Source organism: Kogia breviceps, chromosome 2, assembly GCF_026419965.1.
Source record: "Kogia breviceps isolate mKogBre1 chromosome 2, mKogBre1 haplotype 1, whole genome shotgun sequence".
NCBI lineage: Eukaryota > Metazoa > Chordata > Mammalia > Artiodactyla > Physeteridae > Kogia > Kogia breviceps.
Window position 1 is genome coordinate 95803840 of NC_081311.1, and position 9593 is coordinate 95813432.

Here is a 9593-nt window from a genome sequence, read left to right on the forward strand (position 1 = left end):
TTTAGGCCTTCCCTGGTGGTCCAGTGGTTAAGACTCCACGCTCCCCAGTGCAGGAGGCCTGGGTTCGATCCCTGGTCAGGGAACTAGATTCCACATGCTGCAACTAAAGACCCCGCAGCCTGCAACGAAGATTCCGCGTGCAGCATGGAGCGTCCTGTGTGCTGCAGCTGAGACCTGGTGCAGCCAAACAAACAAACAATCAAACAAATAAATAAATAAATAATGATTTCTTTAGTGAAGTTTCTTTTCCCCCTTTTAATCTGTGTGTTTTGGAGTTTAAGCCCCTATGTTCTCTAGTGAGTGAAGCTTTGGAGCATGGCTTCCGGGTCAGCTCTTTTGGCTGCTGAGAGGCCTATTGTTGAGCCTCCCTCTCAGCCATATTCTAGAAAGAGAATCCGTCACTAAACGGCTGTGTTCTGTGCTCCGCAATGGGGAGAGGCCACAACAGTGAGAGGCCCATGTACCGCAAAAAAAAAAAAAAAAAAAAGAAAAATAGAATTACTATATGACCCAGCAATCCCACTACTGGGCATATACCCTGAGAAAATCATAATTCAAAAAGACACATGCACCCCAATATTCATTGCAGCACTATTTACAATAGCCAGGTCATGGAAACCACCTAAATGCCCATCAACAGACGAATGGATAAAGAAGATGTGGTACATATATACAATGGAATACTACTCAGCCATAAAAAGGAACGAAATTGAGTCATTTGTAGAGACGTGGATGAATCTAGAGACTGTCATACAGAGTGAAGTAAGTCAGAAAGAGAAAAACAAATATCGCATATTAACGCATATGTGTGGAACCTAGAAAAATGATACAGATGAACCGGTTTGTAGCGCAGAAGTTGAGACACAAATGTAGAGAACAAACGTATGGACACCAAGGGGGGAAAGCCGCTGGGGGCGGTGGTGGTGTGATGAATTGGGAGATTGGGATTGACATGTATACACTGATGTATATAAAATGGATGACTAATAAAAGCCTGCTGTATAAAAAAATAAATAAAATTTAAAAAAAAAAAAAGACTGGCCAAAGCTGGAACCTTAGTCCCCTGGCTGACTAGCCACATATTCTGGGCCTATATCTTAACCTCTCTGCTTCCTCCTGGATTATTGTGAGGATGTGCTGCTGCTGCTGCTGCTAACAGAACAGTGACAGCTAACAGTGCTCCCTGTGTGGCTGACACTGTCCTGAGGGTTTTATATGCTTCATCTCTTTACATCCTCTCCACAGGGCAGTAAGAAGATGCATCCCTCCCCCTGCTTTTTTTGTTTTTTACCAGATGGGCACATAAGAGCACCTCTAAGAGAGGTTTGTTTGTCGAGCCCTCTAAGAGGTGGTTGTTGAGACCACGCAGCTGGATGTTGGTGGAACCTGAGTTTTAACCCAGCTCCAGCTCCAAAGCTCGGTGTTCTCGCACTGTCTCCCCAGTGCTTTATGGAGTGTGTGCATTTCGCAGGTACTCACTGTGTATCTGTTCACTTCTGTCCCTACAATGATGGGAGCAGAATGTAAATTATTGCTGTGACCCAAAGTAACAATTCAGTTGTCTTTGAGGAATCTTACCAAGTATAAAACACATGTAAGTACTGGTAAAATGCAGATTTTCTTTCTTTCCAGACAAATGAACTTGTGTTGAGTTTGGAAGATGATGACAGACTCCTGTTAAAAGAAGACAGCACCCTGAAAGCCACTGGAATCGGTGAGTAAGAGTGTGTGTGCCATGTAGAGTTGGAGGGGGCCCTGGCTTTCCTGGCCTGAGTGGTGATACCTGGCTGATTATATTTGGATAACTTAATGCAATGAAAATGGTACCCTTGGTGCTCTTTACACTGCCTTATAATTGTTCAGAGGAGGAGGACAAGAATGGTGTACATTCAGATCCTTTGACTCAGGGAAGTAGATATCTGCTCTCCAAACATTCAGAATGCAAATAGTTCTTTCCAGAAGGTATGCTCAGAATTTTGCGGAGGGTTATTTTAAGTGATTGACAGGTTATTACTCACTTAATAACCTACTTACTCATATCAGCATCATTTGAACAGATAGTTTAAGGGAAGAGGGCCTGGTAGAACTCCTGTGGAATAATGAAGTGAGATGTTGTTTGTATAACATGCAGTGTAGTTTCTGATAGTCATCCAGATCCCTCTGGGCCGACCAAGTCATGGAATTTCAAATAGGAGCCTAGTGTGTACAGTTGAAAAATTGCCTGATTTAGCCTTTCAACTTGGAATATGCATGTAGTTTTAGTTTAAAGAAGCGCTGTGTGACGTGTTTTATGACCATTAGATGTCACTATAATTCTACTTATGTGTACGCTTACAGATGATGTGGTAGTTGGATGCAGTTTGTGAGAGAGATGTGAGCAGTTGAAGGCATTATGCCTCTGACATGCCTTTGTGGTCGGTGACTCTAGTGAAACAGCACAAATCATCCTTACTTTCTAATTTTTTAATATGCACTGGTTAAGGAGCACTCTAAGGTTCATGAAGTGTATGTTAGGAAGCCTTAAATTTTTTTGACAGGTGTTTTATTGAGTTATTTTAATCGCATCTGTCAGGAATTCATTTTTAAATGACACATGTGGCTAAAGTGGGTTCCTGACATATCTTCCAATTTAAGTATGATTTTAAATACCATGTTGTATAACCTCAGACTTGTTTACTGTGTTTAAGTCTACACTGTTGGCTAGATTCAGTGTCTTTCCTTATTGTGAATACATAAGATTGATTGCTGTTATTTGGAAAAACAGTTTTCAGTTTGGCATTTATTTCTTCAATTGCTATTATTATAGCAGGTGGCACTTAACAACTGCTTGTTGTTAAGCATAAAACTATAATTAGTATAATAGACTGGTATTGATATAGGAATTGACAGATAGCTCCATGGAAAAGACTGGAAAATCCAAAAACCAACTTAAAGAAATTTCACAGTATAACAAAATTTTGACATCTCAGATAAGTGGGGAAAAGAATGAATTAGCCAGAAAATGTTGGGCCCATTGCCAAAACATTTGCGAAAATCAAATTTAAATTCTTAGTCTTCGTTCCAAAATAAATTCTCTATAGGTTAAATGTGATAATGTAAAAAAATTTTCTTAAATGTAAGTCAGTAGTTTCATAATCCTGGGGAGAAGGGCGTGCCCTTAGAAAGAACATGCCTTTGAAGCCAGAAGCCATAAAGCCAGGAGAAATGATAGATTTGACCACATAGAGTTAAACAAGAAGCAATAAACTGAAAAAATATTTGCAGCATATATGACAAAAAGTTATTAGCCTGACTTTGTAAAGAGGTCTTATAATTAGTATAAAAAGGAGAAATAAATTCTACTGATAGAAGAAATAGCTAACATAAAAAATAATTTAGCCTTATTAGAAATGAGAGAAATGCATATGAAAATAGATACCATTTTATGTAGTTTTCTACTCTAGTGGTTAAGAATTAGAGGCTGGAGTCAGAGTGCTTGGGTTCATAGCTTGACTCTGCCACTTACTGTCTGGGTGACCTTCAACAAGCACTGATTATAAGACTAGCAGACGTCAAGAACAGTGGTAGTATCTGAGGGAGTGTTAGGAAATGAATGTTCTCTCGTACTGTTGTTCGGAAGCTGTATTATCTCTAACTTTCTGTAGGTCAGTTTGACCAATAAGACTTTCTCAAACTTAATTTTCTGTCATATCTATTACCAAATCAACAGAAGTGCTTCCTCAGCTCTGTGACTCCCCCCAGGTTGTGACATGCTTTCTGAGGTGTTACCTCTCTCCTTCTCTGTATGGGATTCATTGATGTAGAGCTTTATTTATTGAATGGAAATAGACTATATTGTGTGCTATCATTATTATTTTAAAATGTATGTGTTTACATGTCTGTATATGTATATGGAGAAAAGATCATATGCTAAAATTATAGAAATGGTTTCTCTGGGTGGTGGCATTGCCAGTAATTAATCTTTTTCCCTTTATTCTCACATTATCTAATTGTTCTTGTATTGATAATTTAAACTTTTTTCTACTGTTTACATGTATTACTTGTAAAGTGAGGACCCAATTTTAAGGAATAAACTCCTAAATTTGGAGAAAATTGGTTTGAATGAAGGCTCCACATTTTGCTTGCTTTGTGACCTGGAAGCCAGTTAGCCTCTGAACATCTACTTTGAGTTCTGTAAAACAAAACAGAAATAATTAAACCTATTTCAGAGGGTTGTCATGGGTTGAGTAAAAGAATGTATATGAAAGCATCTAGAGCAATGCATGTAAAGGCCCTAAAAAATACTTAGTTTATTTGGAAGCCATTTGGGAGAAAGCAATTGGCAAATGTTTTGAATTTGTTAAAATATCAGGTTGTCGGTTTAATTGTTATTAATTTCAGACTTAAGTAATGAACCACGTATAAAGGTGTAAATCAAATCCCTCTTTTTGTCATTCTTGTTTTAAGGCCATAGATCTTAAATCAGCATCAGATCCTTTTTGTGGTGTTCTCCACTGGTCTCAGGGTGGTACTTCAAACTGCTCTCCTGCCGTGGCAAGCCTGTAGCCCTGCCTGAGGGTGACTTTGGTCCCTGTGGGGAGTGATCCCCTCTCCTGCATGTTCCCCTTTGTTGCCTGGAGCAGTGCAAAAAATTCTAAGTGCAAGTAGATTGTGAAAGTGATACTTGAAGTGTGTGATTTTTCTAGGGAATTTTCCCTCCCTGGGTGCCGTGCCTGGTTAGGGTTTTAAGAGGTTTAAGAGAAAAATTCTAAGTCATCACTCTCTCCCTTTTTAACACTTGATCTTGCTGTAGAGCTGTCACTCTGCTATCATAGCCAATTGCCATGGGAATAATGCCAATGTATCATTAGGGCTTTTCTGTAAAAACCATGAAAGGACTGTGTGTGGGGGAATTAGGGGAACAAACTTGTTTGAAGATTTCTTTTCTCATCAAGAAATTCTCTGGCCTTTTCTCTACATTGCACATCCCAATTGTATATTATGCCTACGCTTGACATCAGGGGAAGTTTTTGCTTGTGGATTTAGTTCTAAAATACATAAATAAAAAGATTTGCTTTGTGGAAGGAAGAAGGCCTTACCTAGAATTGTTATTTATAATTTAAAGATTTTCATCTTGTTATTAACAATTGTGGTTTTATGGACTAATTCCCCTAAGTAATAAATTTGCGTGTTAAATATTGTTGGGGTTATATTTTATCTCTTTAATTTTGCTACATTCTACTGCTGCTATCTTCTGAATCTTCTCTGGTTTAGGAAAGAAACTGGGGTAGGGTAACTCTTCTAAAGTCAGTTATGTTTTATTGGAAATATTTTAAAACAAGATACAGGCGGCCAAACCATAAGTGCTCATCTGTGGGAAGAGTTCGCATCAAGCCGGATTGTGTAATAATTCCCAAACTCCCTTGTGGTTTGTTTTCATCTTGTGTGTCACTCCTGTTGTCTGCCCACAACCAGAACCCAGTCTTTGTGCCTAGCACCCCTGGGTGATCTTGGATAAGCAGCTCATATTATAGGATTCCTTGGCTCCCACTTCATCAGGATCATATTTGATTTGTGTTTCCTGAAGGTTTGGGTCCCTTTCCCATTCTGTTTTGGGTAGTAATATCTTGGGGCATACGTGCTTTTCTCCTTTGACAGCGCGTTAAACTGGCTGTTCACGTTAACATACGGCAATGGTCTGGTACTCAATTAAGTAGGTGGTGGGAGCAGGGAATTTGAGATCCCAGAGCAAGGGGGTCAGAAGGAACCTCCCAGACATGTTTCTTCCCTTTTTGCCCTCCCCTCGCTGTTGTGGAAATCACAGTGTCCAGTCTATCAAAGGTCAGATTCATTTTACTATTTGTTTTCTTCAAACTAGTTTGAAATCTTCTCTGCCAGCTTGAAAACAGATGCTCAAGCAGCTACAAAATAAAAGACACAGTAGTTTGGAACTCTCTGTTGGATTGTTGACCTCCTTTGGTGGTGAAGAGTTAAAAATATAACTCAGCAGAGAGCATGGTTTTGAATGATTTGTAGATTAGGATTTTGTGAACCTTGCAAGGATGGGGTATCGTCCTGGACCAGGGGAGAGGGTGAAACTTTGTCCTTTTGGTCTCAAATTGCTGCAGAAATCACACCTGGCCCTTCATGGTTTTTTTGTTTCTGTTTTTGTTTTTGCCAATCACCTGCAGTTATTTTCACATTACAGCCCGCCCGATGATAGTCTGCCCTGATCATTAATTATCTGCACTGCAGTCAGGGTGCACGTCTCAGGCTCTTTCCTCAGGTAACAGTTGCTGTGCTGTGCACGACTTTGGTACTGACTAGTACAAACCTAGGGATTTAGAAACTATACACTAAATCCTTGATGATAGGCGAGTTTATTGAAATAAGTTAGTTGAGGAGTTTAAGTACATTGCAGTTAATTTTTTTTGAGATTTTACATTTAAAATTGGTTTTTCTTATATTTAAAAAATTTGAAGTCATTATTTTCCTGTTCAAGGTGTATATTATGTGTATTTTATAATGGAAACTTTATAAAATTCTTAATTATTAATTTCGTATCCAACATGTGATGTCCTAGCTTGAGTTCGTTTTATTAAACTTGAAAGTCAGTATTAAAATGAACCACAAATGTATTTGGAGAGTTCTTACTTGATTTCATTTGATAGTAAGACAAAGGGATGAGCTGGAGTGCATTTATTGGATTTGAGAATGCACATTCATTTCAGATTCACACGCCAAAGCACTGTGCACCTGAGTGCACTGCCGCCTGCAGCACATTTAATTTAAAATCAGGTGCCCTAGGGGACTGGCATGTGGTAGACTTCCCGAGGGTTCTTCTGGAGCCATTTTAAATAGAATTTGGGAAGCAGGAATTTACGGGATAATGGTGGAAAGGGTGGTATGTAGAGGTCTTGAAAATCATCTGTTATTTGTTTTCATTTTAATTGGCAAGTAAATTTGCAGTCTAAATACGTGAAATCATTCAAACATTTTCAACAGAGTTCTATAGATTTAAAAAAACCATTATATTCTATTTCTGTTTGAGGACCACATTACTAAAGTTTGAAATCCATTTTATGTCTTTCTTTTGAATGTTCAGAGCAACTAACTCTTAATTTGTATGTTATTTTCCAATTTGTTAAGGGTGAAAAATTTTATCAGCCTGGACTATTTGAGTTTTTAACCCATTTATCAATCTAGTTTTCCTGAAAAAATTCATTCGTCTGAAAATAAAATCTTTACCTATCTCATTTTGAGTTTGTATTTTATGTATTACGTAGATAATGGATTGATCTGTAAGTTAATTAGAACGAAGAGAACCTGTGTGTCAAAACAAAAATGCTTTGTCAGTTCTTTCTTTTTATCCACTTAATTCTAAACCTATTATTGGTGTCCTGAAGAGCCATATGATATATTAGTTTCTCAGAAGGGGTACAGAGATAAATGTCAACTGCAGTAAGTAAAATTGTAATTACAGTTAGTGTGTATTGAGCAAAGTGCTGTGTGGGCAAAGCGCGATGTAAAGTTCTGTATGTAAATAGCACATCATGGATGAAACCTTGCATTGAGATTATTAAGAACAGGGGGCTTTTGCTCATTCCCCATTAGGAGGAGTATATTAGAATCACTTGCAAATTATGTAGTCTACCTTTGGGCTTGCTTCTCTTCAAAAAAAGAAAGCCCAGGAGCTTTTTATATGAAGGATAGATCTCAAAATATCTGCTCTTTGAATGTTGAATTTTTTGAAGCCCCCTGATTCCAAGAGTAGAGCTCTTAGCCATTCTTTTAAATGCTATTTTCTTGTAAAATTTCACTGTACATTAACTTACTGTTTGCCCAGGTCGCATTTGTTTACAGCCCCTCTCATTGATTCCCAGCTTCTTTCTTCTGTGTCTCCCCATCCCCTACACCCTCCACGCACGTCCAGGCTTATTGTGACAAGAGCTTGTTATCTGATTTTTATCAAGATTAATCTTCATCTAATCTTGAAGATACAGTAGGACTGGAATGAGGATCTGAGACTATGGGTGATTTTATTTTCCTCTTTCAGTATTTCTATATTTTCTGTAAAGAGCACGGTAATTTAGGTTTGAGAAACATTAAATTTGGTATTCTTAAAACCAGCAAAAAACATTTTTAATGAAATGTCATGCTAAGTTCTTTAATTTCGTTCTTCTGTGATAAATTCTAATGATGAGATGAGAGCTGTAAACTAGGAGACCAGTGGTAATCCTTGGCATCCTTCCTTATTATCCTATTTATTTGGCTTGAAGAGTTTTACTTGTCAGTTTTAGGAGGATATGTTAATTGTGTGATCAGTATTCCTTACAAATAATCTTGTCTGTTTTCTTGTCAAGATTCTGAAGGCCCTTTTGCTCTTTCTGTAAAAGCTAAGCAGACTGTATTAACTTCTGGTTTAATTTAAAAAACAAATGTGGAACTTGTTGGCGTGACGCCTTAAAGAATCGCATGTTTAATAATTGGAAGGCTTTCCATCAGATTTGTCTCCAGTCTGAATTAATAATGTTGCTGACTTATTGTTTTAGAAGACAGAGTCCTTGACCTGTTAGGTTGAAAGAATTGTGACTGCTCTGAACCTCTGTGGGTCCTTTAGCTGTGCCATATCCCCTGTGAATAATTAGAGGTATTTGAAGGTATTGCGGTAGAAGCCAATTTGTGTCTTTCACTTTGCATATTGTTGAAGCCTCATGAATTAATCATAAGCAGGCAAAAAATTAACTTCTTCAGACACATATTTTGATGGGTCATGAGGGAGAATGTAAAGTGATCTGTAAAATATTCTACTGATCCTCTAAGTATTAAATTATTATACCTACAGGCTAATTTCAGAGGGGAAAAAAAGTTTTCCTCCTTCTTCAGTAACTGAGTAGCAAATTTGAAAAAAATAAAGGGTTATTATTTCTAGGACTGTTAAGAGGACTATAAGTGAGCAATTTTATGATTTCCTGAAAACCAGATTCCTGTGTTAATTCTTGTTTTTAATGTTTTTGGTTATTTTTCTTTTAAATCAGTTGAATTCTAGAGTCTTATAACTACAACTTATACTTCTTGTTGATTTTGTGAAATGTGAAACCAAACAAGTAACTCATCTTTCTAACTTTAGGCAACTAAAGCACCGAATCAAAGAAATGGATTTCCATACTTGTTTAAAATCTAGTTTTACATTAAATTTTTTTTCCGTTTTCTATTTTTCATTTTTTTCAGCCAATGAAACTGAAATTGCATTCTTCTGTGAAGAGGACTATAAGAACTACAAAGCTAATCCCCTTTCATCCTGGTGAAAACTTCACAGGGCTTCCTTTTTGCATACTTGTATTAAGCTCTTTATTCCACTAGTGAGTTTTTTAAATTGACAAATAAACTTTAAAAAATTAATCCCAAGCTCTGCCATTTGAGGTAAAATCTGTGGTATGTTCTCTCTTCTGCAGGTCTCATTTTTTTCTTTCTTGTTGTAAAATAATATATTTATTTATGGGGAAAACATTTGATTTTTTTAAGTGAAAGAAATAGTTATTCAAAAATCACCATGGAGTGTTGGTTCTTTAGTTATAATTTGTTTTTCTGAAATTAGAGGTCATTTTGGTGAC

At 37.3% G+C, this 9593-nt stretch overlaps 1 protein-coding gene across 2 annotated transcripts in view; it reads left to right on the top strand.

The window, feature by feature from the left end:
• Positions 1-9387, top strand: part of C2H2orf76 (chromosome 2 C2orf76 homolog) — an 87400-nt gene extending 78013 nt beyond the window's left edge. For both annotated transcript variants that reach the window (XM_059051909.2, XM_067025869.1), the window contains 2 exons: positions 1633-1714; positions 9211-9387. In XM_059051909.2, the coding sequence (XP_058907892.1) occupies positions 1633-1714; positions 9211-9287 (159 nt within the window). In that variant the 3' untranslated portion in view covers positions 9288-9387. The remainder of the gene's footprint in view (positions 1-1632; positions 1715-9210) is intronic.
• Positions 9388-9593: the final 206 nt, after the last annotated feature.